Source organism: Castor canadensis, chromosome 11 (genome assembly GCF_047511655.1).
Source record: "Castor canadensis chromosome 11, mCasCan1.hap1v2, whole genome shotgun sequence".
Classification (NCBI taxonomy): domain Eukaryota; kingdom Metazoa; phylum Chordata; class Mammalia; order Rodentia; family Castoridae; genus Castor; species Castor canadensis.
This window is the reverse complement of record NC_133396.1, coordinates 22,639,379-22,655,090: the sequence shown is the minus strand read 5'-3', so window position 1 is coordinate 22,655,090 and position 15,712 is coordinate 22,639,379. Positions and strand designations below refer to the sequence as shown.

The 15,712-nt window shown below is 50.7% G+C and overlaps 1 protein-coding gene and 1 long non-coding RNA gene across 24 annotated transcripts in view; one reads left to right on the top strand and one right to left on the bottom strand.

Moving 5' to 3' along the window:
* Mapt (microtubule associated protein tau) overlaps positions 1-15,712 on the bottom strand; it is a 101,276-nt gene that overhangs the window by 13,742 nt on the left and 71,822 nt on the right. For 12 of the 23 annotated variants that reach the window (XM_074045831.1, XM_074045832.1, XM_074045837.1 and 9 more), the window contains 3 exons: positions 14,551-14,606; positions 9,897-10,029; positions 6,153-6,418 (listed from right to left, as the gene is read on the bottom strand). In XM_074045831.1, the coding sequence (XP_073901932.1) occupies positions 6,153-6,418; positions 9,897-10,029; positions 14,551-14,606 (455 nt within the window). Of the gene's footprint in view, positions 1-6,152; positions 6,419-8,599; positions 8,654-9,896; positions 10,030-11,019; positions 11,218-14,550; positions 14,607-15,712 lie in introns of all 23 variants that reach the window. The other 11 variants (XM_074045824.1, XM_074045829.1, XM_074045834.1 and 8 more) reach the window with 2 other exon arrangements.
* Positions 3,864-6,177, top strand: LOC141413737 (uncharacterized). Its single transcript, XR_012438573.1, has 3 exons — positions 3,864-4,158; positions 4,497-4,597; positions 6,047-6,177. It is a non-coding gene; the product is annotated as an uncharacterized lncRNA (long non-coding RNA).

Genomic DNA, 15,712 nt, shown 5'->3' with positions numbered 1-15,712 from the left:
AAATTTAATTTCTTAGTTAGAGAAACATGTATGATACTGCACCTGGGCTCTGGAAACACGCAGGAGGAGAACAATGGTGTTTTGTTTTGTTGGTTTTTTTGTTTGTTTGTTTTGGTGGGTCTGGGGTTTGAACTCCAGGCTTTGCACTTGTAAAGCAGGTGCCCTACCACTTGAGCAACACCTCCAGTCTGAGGACAATGTTTTGGAAGCTCCAAATTTTGGTCTGAGGAACTTCTAGTCAATAGAGAAATGTCTGTGGTTCCCAATGGACCCTGGAGGACAGGCTGCGGCAGGGTAGGTCTGCGATGGATCTGCTTTGGCTCGATCCATTTCCTGGAGAACCAAAGCTAGCCCAAGCCCTTCTAGGCCTTGATCTGATGGTTCTGTCTAGGCTCAGATCCCTCCAGGCTATTCCCTCCTTGCTCCCAGGCCTCCAGTCCCCAGCCCCTCAAGGCTGGCCAGACTCAGCCCATCTCCATCATTGCCTGTGCTTGCTGGGCTGGGCTGGGCCTCACAGGATCAGCAGGCCAGTGCAATTTCCACAGCAAGCCTTGTCTTAAATTCCAAGGTGATCAACCTGGGAATGACACAGAAACCGCTGTCTGTATCCTGTCAGGTCAACTCACCAAAGAGATTAAATAACAGGGGAAAGTCTCCTTAGGACTGTCCTTTGAACAGTAACTGCTCCAAGTTCCTTTAAGGTGAATTTCACCGACAAGTTTTTCAGAAGCATAGATGTATGGGGAAGGATGCCAGAAGGTCTTAGGGGCACAGGGGTGTCCCAGGATGGCTCTACCCTCTGCTCACTGCAGGGTCTGACACCTCAGTCCAATTTACCTGGGTCCCACCCCTGATCCAGAAGGAGAGGCAAACTGCCCCAGGCTCAAACTCATTTTATTTATTTGACATACGTGTCCTATTTGTAAATGAATGTCATGCACCTAACTTTTTTTTTTTTTTTGGCAGTACTAGGGGTTGAATTCAGGGCCTCACACTGAACATAATACATTTAAAATACTTCCCTTCTCCATGGTCAGTGGTGAGGGAGAAAGGGAGTGCAGAGGGGTGGACACACAGAGACACATATCAGAAAGAGATGGGCAGAAGTGAATGGTAAACACAAAGGGTTGAAAAGGATGGGAAAATTTATTGGGATTTTTTTTCTTTTTGTGGTACTGGGGTTTGAACTCAAGTCCTTCACCTGAGCCACTCCATCAGCCCTTTTTTGTGAAGGTTTTTTTTTTGAGATAGGGTCTTGGGAACTATTTGTCCGGGCTGGCTTTGAACCTAGATCCTCCCTCATGAGCTCTGCCTCCTGAATAGCTAGGATTATAGACGTGAGCCACTAGGATTATAGACGTGAGCCACCGGTACCTGGCTTCTTTTTGTTCTTCTTTTAGAAAGGAAAATTTAGAGAGAAAGTCACACCAACAGTTTCAGAAAAAGCAACCACCACCACGGGTGTGTGGGAGAATGGAGACTGACACCTACAGCATTCCATCTCCATCTTGTGGCAGCCTATAATATTGCAGCCCAAGCCCTTAGTTGCCCTCTACTCTGCAAGTTTGTTGCCTCTGGGCTCCCTGGTTGTCCTGCCTGCAGCCAGAACATCCTCAGAGGAAGCGACTTTGTTTTCATCTACTCACAGTCCATCAGGCCACTCCCATGCTTGAGCACAGAATGAGTGATGACACAGAAAGCTGTTAATTTACAAGTATTTGTGGTAATGTTGGAGCTACTTAGTTCTGGTTTTTTATACTCTCATTGGAGAAGAATTTCTTCTTTTTAAATTTTTCCCGTGAGCCTTTATGAGCAGTTCATGTTTTCTTTTCACATAGATAGTAGATATAACCTACACAATTATACAACTTAATTCATTTAACTTATTAGTATAACATAACATCATTTTATAATTGCTAAAAATTCTCTTTAAGCTGGGCACCAGTGGCTGACGCCTGTAATCCTAGCCACTTGGAACGCTGAGATTGGAAGGATCGAGTTTCTAGGCCAGCCTGGGCAAATAGTTCATGAGACCCCACCTCCAAAATAACCAGAGCAAAATGGACTGGAGGTGTGGCTCAAGTGGTAGAGCGCCTGCTTTGCAAATGTAAAGCCCTGAGTTCAAACCCCAGAGCCAAAAACAAAAAAAAATCTTTTCAAAGATAATTTTAATGGCTATATAATATTTTATGCTATTAATTATGCTAGACATTTAATTGGTCTTTTGTTTTGTAATCATAAATAAAACTCATTTTTTGTGCTTACTACTTTTTCTGAATCTCAGGCTTGCTTTGTCTCCTCCATTTATACACTGGGTTCTATGGAAGGCCACAGGGACATAACGACGTAAACTGGACAGGCCGAGCATCCAGTCTCGGCCACAGGCAGGTCACTGGCCTGTGAAAACTAGGAAGATTACTTCATCACGTCCAAAAGGACTGCACTGATCTGCATCCGTGCCGTGCCGGGACACACCAGTGCTGTCACATCGTTCACACCACAGCGGGTGATTCTTAAAATATGCTTTAAATGCTGGTCCTTCACCTCTGTCCCAGTTCCCCATTCCCACCCCACAAGGCCCAGGGCTGGCCTGGCTGGGTCTGAGCTGACTGGGGAGTCAGATGCATGGAATCTGCAAATGGAGACAAGGTAGGGACCAAAGGAGGACCCTGGTCAGCAGAAGCAGGGTGTGTAGGAGGCTGGGGCAGTGGGAATGAGACCAGAGAACTGCAGGTAAGAATTTGGGGATACTGGGTGTCAGCCTGAGGTCATAGTGGAAGCACCTTGGGAGGTTCACCCCAGGTTACAGTGGTGCCGGGAAAGTTAGAGCCCCCACTTAGCCCTCAGCCCCCCAGTTCCAGCGGCCCCCTTGAGTCTCTCCTTTACTCCACCCAGCTATTTTTCTAGTGTGACCAGTGGCTGTTTGAAGGGAATCTTCAAACATAATCTCATCCTGGACTTTATAGCAAGGCACGTTCACTGTAGCAAACCAGGACACAGAGAAAAAGCCCAAAGGAGAAAAATAGATGCTTCCAGCTTTTCCAGCAGATGGCTTCAGTGGGTCCACATCTGCTGGTGACAAACAGGCCCTGGCTCCTACCAGTCTCTTCTCTACCCCAGGGCAGTCCGCTCTTCAGACGCTCATAGCTTCATCGCTTTGTAACCACACAAGCATTCATGGAGCACTTGCCGCATGTAGGCACAGAGACTCACAGATGTCAGCTCCACTCTCAGGAATCTTCGATCCAGTCCAGGAGGAGGAGGTGCCAGGACTCTAATGGACTGGTACAGGCTGTGTGCACAGAGGTCAATGATGGCCTTCACTGCTGTGGCTGAGGTCTTCACTCCAGACAAACTTTTAGGCTTCTCTGGACTCAAGAGAGGCTGGATTGCTCCTCTGCCACTTCCCACACTTCCCTCCCATAAATCCCCACAGGCCACCCTGTCTTCTTTAGCCCATCAGGAGATCCGGATGTGCTGTCTCTGCCCTGCTGCTGCCTCCACTCTGAGCATCAAGTCAGATGGGGCAGGCTGGGCCCTGAAGGGGCCTTCCATGGAGAATCAGGGAAAGCTGTCTTCCCAGTTTAGTCCAGTTCCTGCTGCTCTCAGCCAAGTTGCCAGAACTGGGCCACGTGGAGCCTAACCTTCCAAGCTAGCCTCGATGTGCCAGGGCTGACGAGGGGCCCTCTACCCCCGCTGCAGGGTCTGTCTCTACTGTGTCACTGAGTCCTCCTCTTACTCAGACATTGTGTTAAATTAACCCTGCTCAGTGAGGAATTGCTGCCTGAGACTCGGCTCCCCCCTCAGTTACTGCTGGGTTGAACAGAGCACAATCTGGGGGACTGCTTGAGGGAAGGGGAAACAGAAGGAAGGAGGGTCATTCCAGGCCAAGGACTGAGCAAGGGAGGAATGAGGAAAGACCAGGGGTGAATGGGAGGCAGGGCCAGAGATGGACAGTGGAAGAGCAGGGTGTGGTGGGATAGAAGGAGGGGTGGGTGACTCGCCCTGCAGGCACAGGCCTGTCACATGTTGTGTGTTTTGATCACAGTCTGGGTGGCTAAAGCCAGGTGTTGGCCAGGAGAGAAGGCAGAAGAGCAGTCAGGGTGCCTTGGGTCCTGGACAGGGATGGTTATGGGTCCCTAGATACAGCTTCTGGGGGTGAGTTTGGGAAGTGGACAAGGACTGGACGGAGCTGGGGTGGGAGCATGGCCAGTGGCTGTCAGCTCCCAGAGCTGCGTGCTGGACAGTCTTATCATGGCCTCAGAGTGACCCCACTGGGCCCTGACCAGACCAAAGGGTCCCACGGAACCTTTCCTTTTACATGCCACACACGCCTGAGTGGGACAGGTGGAAACTTTAACCTACCCAGGACTATTGACTCTTGCCACCCAGAGAGTGACCTTAATTAATAGAGGCTGGCTTCTTCACCTTCCTCTTGTGTCCCCAGGGGTGTACAGCCACACATGAGCAGCCATCTGTCTTTTCCTCGATTACAGGAGGTCCAGGCAGGGCCTGGCAGGGAGGACACTCAAAGCTGCTGGCTGAGCAGACACTGATCTGAATGTTCACACATCCTCCCGTCACCTTCTACCCACAGGTGAGTACCTGCCAGCTGCCCACTGGCTCTGCTGCTCAGGGAGCCCTCCAGACTGAGGTCCACAGCCAGGGAGGAGCTCATGGTCACTACTTCTGTCTTGCTGCAATGAGTCATAGCAACCTCACTGCTCACAACCACACAGGCTCCTCAGTGGTGGAGAACTGGCATTGTAGTTTTGTTTGTCATTTTTCAAAATGAAGGCAAACAATCCCGATGTGGTGTAAAACAGGGCTCACCCAGGCCACTCCAGGGCCAGGGAGGTCTGCGGGATGTCCCAATGTCTGAGGGTGCCTTTGTCACACCTTCCCAGAAGGATTGACTTCAAGCCAAGGCTCCAGAAGAGCTGCCCCAGAGCCCCTTCTTCCTTCTTTTTTGGAAGTACTGGGTTTGAATTCAGGTTCTTGCATATGCCAAGCAGATGCTCTACCACTTGAGCCATACTCTCAGCCCTTTTTGCTTTAGGTATTTTTGAGGTAAGATCTCTTGCTTTTTCCCTGGGCTTCAGACCCTCCATCTTTCCCTAGCCTCAGACCTCCATCCTTCTATCTTTACCTCCTGCACAGCTGGAACCACAGGTGCATGCAACCACAACCTGCTCATTGATTGAGATAACTTTTTGCCCCGGTTGGCCTAGAACCTCGAATCTCTTGGTCTCTGATTTCTGAGTAGCTGGGATTACAGGCATAAGTCAATTTGCCCAGCCTTTTTTTTCTTTTTTTTTGTGGTACTGGGGCTTGAACTCAGGGCCTACACCTTGAGCCACTCCACCAGCCCTTTTTGTGTTACGTGTTTTCAAGATAGGGTCTCATGAACTATTTGCCCAGGCTTGTTTCAAACCATGATCCTCCTGATCTCTGCCTCCTGAGTAGCTAGGATTATGTGTGGGTCACTGGCACCCGGTTTCTTTTTTTTTTTTTTTTTTTGAGATAGGGTCTCAAAATGTGTGTAGTCCAACTCACACAGCCAGCTCATTGGTCTAGAACTCTCAATACTCCTGCCTCAGCCTTCCAAGTGCTTGGATTACAGACGTGTTCCACTGCACCCAGCTCACATTTCTGTGGTAAACTGGCCTTGACAAACTCTTACACGAGAGAAGGTGGACAAGAGGAGGTGGGGGTCTGATCAGTCCCTGTCTCCTTCCCCTGGGGCCCTCAGAAGTACATTCCTCCATTGTCGGGATGTCTAAAGATCCCAGGACACCAGTTGTTCTACTGGATCCCCCCACGAGTTTCCCCAGAACTGAGAACTAAAGAGAATCCTGCATGGTGGATGCCCAACAAATGCCACAGGCCACCACAGATGGCAAACACCAGCGGAGTGGGGGGCAACCACTGTGGGTGTCCCCATCTAGAACCCCAGGCCATGGAGAAATGACCTCGTAAGCTCTATCCAATTAGCAGGGGCTAAGGTGAAGAAGGGAAGAACCAGGACTTTCTCTCCCATTTGCAGGGTATTCCCAGCTTTGGTGACCCCCAACAGAGAGGTGAAGATGGGGGCTGGGTGCCCTTTGGCTGGAGCCAGGCGGAGAAGCACACACCATCACTCATGCCCTTACCTTTCCGCCTCCTGGCTGGTGCTTCAGGTTTTCGGTGGAGCCAATCTTAGACCTGACGTTCTTCAGGTCTGGCATGGGCACAGGAGCAGTCTGCAGGCGGCTCTTGGTGGCGGAAGGTGATTTGGGGGGAGTGCGGACCACTGCCACCTTCTTGGGTTCCCGGGTAGGTGGGGTTGGCAGGGATGGGGTGCGGGAGCGGCTGCCAGGGGTCCCTGGGGAGCCAGGGCTGCTATAGCCACTGCGATCTCCGGACTTTGCAGATTCTCCTGGGAAGAAAGGAAGGGAGTGAGGCAAGGTGGGCAGGAGTCTGTAAAGGCCCTGAGGCTGTTGTCTGGGGCCCACTGCCAGGCTGAGGACAGGATCAGTTAGGTGGGAGCAAGGTTCACAACTCAGTACACACCAGCGGGAGGAAGCCCTGGAGCCCACTTGTGGAAAAATGCCCCCTCTTTGTCACTTAGGGACAGTGACATCTACTTCCCAGGAAAGCAGCCGAAAGGGCATCAATATCCCAACAACCAATGCCCCCTCTCAGAGAGAGATCAACTCTGCCCCATTGTCCTGGGGTCCAGATGGGCTTCAACTAGCTGTGTGATCTCAGGCAGGTCGTTTCCCTTCTCTGAGCTCAGCGGCCTCAATATGAAAAAGGAAGGGATTTTAATGCCTGCAGTGGTGTGTGTTAATATGCTTTGCACAACTCACTTATGCATGGCCTTTACTCTGAGTTGATGAAGTGACAGGCCCACTGCCACCCTCAAGCCTGGGCCCTCCTGACCCTTTTCCCATGGGGTGGATTTGAAGCTGTCCAGGGCTCCTGCTCTGCTCCCTGGTTCCTCGGGTAGCCCGGGCTCCGGCATGGGCCTGCCCCTACCTCTCCAGACAAGCCCCACCCACGTTGCTTCCTGCCGCTGAGCCCTGCCCTGCTGTTCCCTCCCCAGAATGCCCTTCCCCCACACCCATGCATGGCTAAACTCCACACACCTTTCCAAACACCAGCAGGTCCGCTCTTGTCAACAGACTCAGTGCCTCCCTCTTCCACGTGTCTTTTATCCCCGAACATGCTTATGTGACTGCACTTCCCACACTAGTTACATTTAAAAGAGTTTACTACTCTGTCTGCCTCATGGCTCTGCGTTTCTCAAACTGGGGGCCACGGACCCCTGCCTCAGAATCTCCAAAGGGTTTTATTTAATTAAATTAATTAATTAATTAGATGTTTTTGTGGCAAATCTCTGGAACTTTTGAGGAGGAAGTGGGACTTGCAAAATGCAGATTTCTGGGCCCCGTCCAGATCTGACAGAGCAGACTGTCAACTGTCAGTTCTGTAGGCGGGCCTGCAGAACTGGTTTTTCTCAAGTTCCCTGCCCCACCCCAGGAGCCACCTGTAACAAGCACTCTTATCTGCAACCAGCCCTCAACTTCTCCGTCCAGGTTGGTGGCATGGTGTTTCGAGTTTGAATTTCCATGCCTGTGATACGCCTATAGCAGTCAAGCTCTGAGACCATGGGACAAGTGGAGGCCCCTGCTTTGGCTCAGCCTCTGCCTCTCTATCTACGGGACCAAGGTGGCAGAGGGCTTGATGGTGGCAGCTCCAGTTCTTTCCTTGTCACTTACTTGCAGAGTGACCTTGGGCACATCGATTACCATCCCTGAGCCTATTCCTCATCTAAAGAGAGAGATGATGTTTTTTGTTTTGTTTTGGTTTTTTGGTGGTACTGAGGTTTGCAGTACCTGGCACTTGTTAGGCAGGTGTTCTATCACTTAAGCCATGCCTCCAGCCTTTTTCTTGCTTTACTTATTTTTCAGATGGGGTCTTGATTTTTTCGTGGCTGGCCTGGATGGTGATCTTCCCCATCTCTGTCTCCGGAGTAGCTGGGATGACAGGTACCACTGCACCCAGCCAGGATGGTGTTTTGAGGATGGGATATTATAACAGATGAAGGGCCCAGCACAGTTTCTGGCACTCACAGAGTGGGTGTTCAATAAATGTCAGTGTGAGCCAGGTGTTGTGGCATACCCCTGTAGTCTGAGCTACTTGGGAGGCTGAAGCAGAAGGATCATTTGAGCCCAGGAGTTAAGAGACTGGCCTGGGCAACAAAGTAAGACCCCATCTTAAGACAAACAAGCAAAACCCTCTCTTTTGTCAGTGGGGTTTCCCCACTGCAACTTTGGTTAGCAATGATCCAAACATCCAGCACCCCCAAATGTACTGAGGCACACACTTCCTCCCCCACCCCCACAGCCTTTGCCCTGAAGCAAATGAGAACACCCAGGATTTGAGTCCACCAGACCACACATAGGAAGAGAAGCAGGGGGTGGCTGTTTTGCTCCTGGGCTCCATGGGGACACCCAAGCTACAAGAGCAGGTCCTCCCAACTCTGCCAACACACCTAGGGACAGCACACAGGCCAAGGGGGATCCACACTTCTGGGGAACAGACCCAGAATTACCTCTCTTGGATTTTGCCCCTGCAGGGTGTGGTTTTCTCTGCACTTGCTTGGGAGCTTAAAAAAGAAAAATCCACAAAGCCTGGTTACAATCAGGCTTAATGGGGCCTCGATGAGTTCATGCGGTAAGTGCCTGGCTCACCCACCTAGTGCAGGAGAGAGAGGCAGGGAACAGGTGCAGGGCCAGGAAGCATGGTCCAGGGTCCAGCGGGGAAGATGTGCCCGCCTGCAGGAAGCCCCCTATAGCAGGTGAGATCTCAAGAGCAAGGCAGGCCCTGGCCTCAGTCTGTTAGCACGCTAGGTTGTAGAAGTCAATGCAGAGATGCATCAAGGTCAAAATCATATGAATGTGCAATGATAATGATGTTAATGTCTCTTAGATTGTCATATATGAGAAAAACACCAGGCACACAGGCAGTAGGTGAAAACATAGAACCAACCTCCCTTAACAAGCAGCCTCCTCCCAGGTGCCAACCCTCTGCACTTGCAGGCGTCAGCACCATGGCAAAAGCATGCAACAGGTGAAGGCAGGCTCTGAGTGACTGCCTCGAGTTAGGCGAGTGGGGACACCCCAAGCCAGGCCAGGCCTCTGCCACAGCCCAGGTTGAGACCCTCAGGCCTCCTGGGCACCACCAGGGAGCAATGTAGGCCAGTCACCATGTTGTGCAGCAACTGAACCTGCTTGCCAGAAACAGGTCCCCAGATGGCCCAACAAGGGCTACTTTTCCTATTAGCACCACTGGACATCAATCAGCCTGACTGGCTGGGCACTCAGCACCACCAGGATTTAATACACAGGAGCCAGGGCAATGGGCACAGCATCCACTGCTCAGATAAGATCCTTTGCCAGAAAATTCCTAACATCCCAGCGACTAAAGCTGCAGGGATGGGCTGAGCCCTTGGGGGAAGTCCCCTAAAGTGACCTGTCCAGGCTGCTGCTCCATCTCCAGACAGGGCCATAAACACCTCACACTGCACTGCCCTCCTGGGCAGAGAAGCCAGAGAACCCCCTCACCTGCCACTTGTCATATGACTGCATTTTCCTCAAGCCTAACATGAGCTGGTCAGACTCACCCCAGCCAATTCTCAGAGCCCCAATTTGCTCACTGATATAAGGTGAGGACTCAATTTCTACTTCAGGAAACTGTAAACAGGTTAAGAAGCAAGCAAACACACCAGTGCTTAGCAAACTTGCCAGGGATCGGTCAGCGCCAGCAGTTATTAATTGTCAGTGGCCCCCTGAGAGGAGGACTGTACCTTCTGGGAGCTTCCTGACTAAGACTTAAGAGAACATTCTTACCTGTGCCAGGGGGTGTCTTTGGGGAGGGTGTGGTTTTGGCTGGAATCCTGGTGGCATTGGCCTGGCCTTTCTGGCCTGGAGGGGCCGCTCCCCGGGGTGTGGTGGTCTTCGTTCCAGTTTTACCATCAGCCCCCTGTAAACCGAATCAGGGTAAAGTGGTTTTCACCATTGGGAAAGGTGACTGTCTCCCAAGCAAGGCCAGCCCCATTCTACCACCTTGACTCAGAGGAGGTGAAGGTGGGAATAGCCCTTTACCTACTGGTTGCAACAAGCATCTTCTAGTCTTGAGGGCTACCTGGGCACACAACTCCATAGCCCCACCCACCGCCAAGCACCCTGGGTCCTATTTCCTCCCAGAGGAATTACTTGCAGGAGTTATCAGCACTGGTGGTGCTAATGGTTTATTCTTGGAGCAACTGTCAGGGTCGTTATCCCCTCAGTGCTGATCAATAGCAGACCTGCCCCTGAGACGCCCATTTTCCATTTCTAATTATGGATGTATCTGACTGATGATGGCTGGGTTTCCAGAGGCTCTGGAGACATCATTTGTTGAACTTGATCAAGAATGCTAGACAGAGCCAGCTGGTATTCTTTTGTACTCTCTGTCAGCCCTGTCATCAGGGGTGCTCAGGTATGCTAAGAGGCTTGGTGGTGAACACAGGCAAAGGCTGGGAGCCAGAGCTGGCACAGGCACAGTCTGCTTTTTGTGGACAGTTATGGATCTGGTCCCCAGGAGATGACCGTTAGTCATACACAAACTCCGCAAAGAAACCACTGACCACAAGATGGCTCAGGAGGGAGTGAGCTGGTGGGATGGGTGTGGCTAGAGGTGATGCTATCCACCCACTGAGGGCCATCTGGAGGCCTTTCCAGTTACAAAGGGAACCGGGCCAAGAAAGCCAAATAGAGCTGCGACTTTTCAACTAGGATCCCCCAGGCACCTCAGGGGCTGCTGCTGCAAGGGTAGAGAGGAGGTGCCAAGCACAGTTCAGAGCCCCTGTCTCCTCTTCAACCAGAACTTAAGGATTCTGCCTGGCACTTCCCTGTCAGTCTCTCTGTAGAAAACACACATTTGAACAACACGGTAGAGCAGCCTGGTTCTTGTCAGAGGTGGTTTCCTTACCTTGAGTTTCATCTCCTTTGCTCCAGAAATGCCAGTTCGGGGTGTGACAGGAGAGACGTGTTTAGGAGAGGTGGCTGGCTCAGGGCACACGGCAGGGCTGGAGGGTTTGATCAAAGGGTCTGAGCTACCAGGAGAGGGGCGTATGGGGCTAAGGCAGAGCCTATTGTTCAGGGTTTTACCACAGGAAGGTGTGGATGTCTTCATCATAAACATAAATAAAATCAAAATAAAAGTCAGCACATGGGGGAGGGAAACAAACTGAAAAAAGGACAGTAGCTGAACATAAGGGAGGCAGGTCAGGGTTTAAAGCAGTGACGTTCACACTGTTTGGATCATGTACCCTCATCAGCCCTCTGGCCAGCAAGAAAGGGAAGTGGTCATATTCCCTCATCATGGAGTTGTCTGTCAGTCAGACACATGTGCTACAACACTGATATGTGGCAGACATTAACTTACATATGACAGAACTTTTAAAAGAGAAGATGAAACATGGATAGAAGTTCCAGTACATTCTTTCTCTAGCCACTGGATCTTCTTGTGCCCCTACCTTGGAGACTACTGGTTTAAAGGCGCTTCACACTCAGTTAGTTGATAGAGATCACCAAGGCAAGATGAGTCTTAGGATGTCTCTCAAGAAAGAATGCCAATGTGGCAAGTCATGGTCAGAGGTACCCCATTTTCTGCTCAACTCTCCAAGATCTCCCAGGACCAGAAGCCTAGGCCTGCTTCCTCCACCACACTGACAAGAGTCCTAACGGCTGAATGAAGACTATGCCTGCCCCAACCCTACAGATTCTATTGACACCACTGAGGTTACTTTCTGTCCATCTCGCTCTCTCTGTGTCTCTGATTAAAATCAAATAAAACTAATCTTAACACTATCTGGCGGATCCCAATCTGGTCAAAGTTAATTCCGGAATATGTTCCACCTAAGGAAAAAGCCATAGGACAAGTATCTGCCTGACTGAATGCCCTCAGAGAGAAAGCTGCCCCCTTAAATGAGGGCACCTGACAGGTAGAAGCTAACACCCACAGTTTTTCCTAAATGGGACTCTGACCCTAAATGGGAAGTGTGACCCTGGTAGAGAAGAGCATGGGGCAAGAGCTTGGGGAATAAAAGCTGAGGAGGCTAAGTCTGGGGTGCTCTAGGGAGGCAGTTAGGGCTACAGAGCAGGGTCACTGGCTTTCTGTGCTGTGTTTCTTCATTGTTCTTAAATTCTCCTCTGAAGTGGCTGAGACCCTCTCTATGCCACCTTGGCAAAGAGAAGAGCCCAAGGGAGGGACACAGGCTGAGGCTCCTAGGCAGTGACAAGGAAAAAAGATGGAGGTGGGTACTAAGACCCTTCCTTCCTTAGCTGGGCAAGGCCCATCTCCACCAGCAGCAATCCCTGCCTGGGCAAGGTGTGCAATAGGTCTGACCCCTTGCTAGACTGTAAGCAAGTCCAGAGCAGGGACCTTGTATCCATGTGTGCAGAATAAATGCATGGATGAATGCATGGGTGAGTGCATGGAGTGTAGGGAGGAGTGCATGGGTGAATGCATGGGTGAGTGCTGGGTGAGTGTAAGGAGGAGAGCGTGGAGGAGTGCATTGAGGAGTGCATGGGTGAGTGCATGGAGGAGTGTGTGGGTGAGTGCTGGGTGAGTGCATGGAGGAGTGCGTGGAGGAGTGCGTGGGTGAGTGTGTGGGTGAGTGCATGGAGGAGTGCATGGAGGAGTGCGTGGGTGAGTGAGTGGAGGAGTGCATAGAGGAATGCGTGGAGGAGTGTGTGGGTGAGTGCATGGAGGAGTGCGTGAGGAGTGCATGCATGCATCTATGAGGCCAGATTCCCTACCCCTTACTCCAGCACCAAGTGTGCACATTGACTGACAAGCAGCAATTGCTTCCACTTCAAGCATCCTAGGCAGGGCTCTCTAAGTCCCTGGATGCTCCCTGGGCATGGCCTGTGTGATGGAGAGCCCTGATTTGCATAGGAAAGGCACTTTGGGAAGTAGCCTTCAGCCCAGACTACCAAACGCTAAAGCCACCTTCTGCATCTGGATACTCCTTCAGGGCTCCTGCACTGATTACAAACCAGATGTGCCAGGTGCCATTTATTTTTTAATTAATTAATATTAACTTTCTGTGGTGTTGGGGATTGAACCCAGGACAACTGCAGAATTAAGCATGCACTCTGCCCTCAGTCCTTTTGTTTATATTTGAACTTAGGGCCTCATGCATGCTAGGCAGGTGCTCTACAACTTGAACTATGTCCTTTTTGCTTTATTTTCAAATAGGGTCTCATGTTTGTTTGTTTGTTTATTTATTTAGCATGGGCTGGCCTGGACCATGATCCTCCTACATAGTTGAGATGACAGGCTCATACTATTGTGTGAGCCTGTTGGTTGAGATGGGGTCTTACTAACTTTTTGCCCAGGCTAGGCTCAAAAAGGCAATCCTCCCAATCTCTACCTCCTGAGTAGCTGGGATTACAGATGTGAGCCACTATACCTGGCTTTATTATTATTTATTGCAGTATAGGAGATTGAACCCAGGACCTTGTGCATGCTAGGTGAGTGATCTACCACTAAGCTACATCCCCAGCCTGCTCCAGGCAGGATTAATATTGGAAATTCTCTACTCCTTTAAAATAGGTCTATCTGGGACCATGGGAGGATTTTTCAGGAAAGACACCAGTGTGCAGTTTTGGGAGCAACTTCCCAGACACAAAGTCACTGAAGGAGTAGACTACAGCTGAGACAAAAGGGCTGAGAGGGACAGGCAGGGCTTGGGTAAGCAGGCTGCGTCATTTGCTGTCTCTGGTGCTTGCTGCTAAAGACTGACCAGGGCTTTCCCCAAATTGCTACTCTGACAGGACTGCGAGATAGTGTCGACTATGCCAGTTCATGCTTCTCCACTGTGCATGGATCAGGAATTGGACATTTCTCCAATATCCTTTCAACCCATGTCAGTCCCATGTGGGGCTCTGCAGCAACCGGGCCAGTCTGCTTTCTGCTGCTCCTCCCTGGACTTCTGTGCTTACTAGACTTTACCAGTGCTCTTCCCCCTCCTTGCCATGCATTTCCCTGCACATCTGCCTCAGTTGTGCTTCCTTCCTGGACTGCTTTCTAGCTCTTCTCTTCAGCTGGAAATCACTTCCTTGCTCAATCCTGTCACTCCCCTAATGTATTTTGTGTGTATCTTAAATACACAGGTGTTTGCTGAGCTTAGATCTGTAGTGGCGAGTGTAAGGTGTGCAAAACCTGAACTCGGTGGCAGAATATAATCATATTTCATGTGAACTGTGTGAGGAGGTGGCAGTTAGGCACATGAATTCATTGACTGCTGCCTGCCCCTCCCTGGCATGACTATCAAAATTGATGCATGCAGCACTTTTGAAAAGCTTGCAGAAAAACACAATGGTCTTTAAGTGACAGTTGTACTCTAGTGACAAATGTTCCGCACACATCCTGTATGAGAGAGAAGTCAGACATAAAGGATAGCCTCTTGATGAACTTGACCATTACCAGAGTTTCGAGGTCTGGTCGGCTTACCTTTGCTTTCTTGTCATCGTTTCCAGTCCCATCTTTGCCTTTACTGACCATGCGAGCTGATAAAATACAAAAGGAGATGGTACGTTATACCATGTTTTTATGGTTCACCGAGAGCCAGCCGTACGTAGCTCAGGGTTGGTGGCACATGTTTGACTTGAAACCCAGTTGATTTTCTTTGCCCTTGAACCTGTCAGATATCATTCTGTTAGTATCACACAGTACACTGAGGCCACTGCTTGAAGCAACCTGGCAAGAGGAGGCATCAGGCTGGTGAGGGAACATGCAGAGGGGATGTAGCGGACACTGTTAGAGGCACAGATTGACATGGGGTTGTCACAGTCTCCCTCCCTGTCTCTGCCAGGGTCAGTCCCACCCAGCAGAGACAACCTCGCTCCATGGAGAGGCATTTAAAAGCCATGGATAGCCATGGATAGCAAGGCTTCCTCTTGCAAGATTCCAGGATTGGGGTGGGGTTGCTGACTTCACCAAGGCTTGGCCTTGGTTTCCTGTGAAGTCCCACTTACCCTGTAGGGCCTTGAGACCTGACTGGAGCCACCTCTGCTTCCCCTGCTCCGTGACAGCAGTGTGTAAGCTGTACTAAGGCTCACCTTCCTGACCATCTATGGTGACCCCCACACCCTCTCCAGGTCACCTGACATCAGAATATGTGACTTGGTGAAGGCGTTGGCATCCCTTTGTTGTTGACTGCACCCCCAGAGCCTACCCCTTAGTAATGGGGACCTCTCCAGCTGCCCCGCTGCTTCCAGATGAGCCCATACCACCCTGACCCAGCCCTGGGGGCGTCTTGCTACCACTGAAGGTCTCCAAGGTGGCTAATCCTGCTACTTCCCCAAATCAGCTATAAAGGAGTTACTGACACACATCCCAAAGATGGCATCTGGGTCTTGGTGACTGGTTTGGAAATCACACGGTGGTGGAGCCTGCTCATGGGTCCCAACATCACCGCTAACCTGGCCTTTTCCTTCTATTGGCAATCATGGGTAACCACTAACTACAGATCGACTTCTTGGTTTCAACAATGTATTCTTCCCGCCCCTCTTGGGGTCCCACTGATGGCTGCAGACTGGATTCCTAGAGTGATCAGTGCCCACCCTCTAGCCCACAGGTCTTCAGCATTACTGAATCATCTGAAGACGTTGCT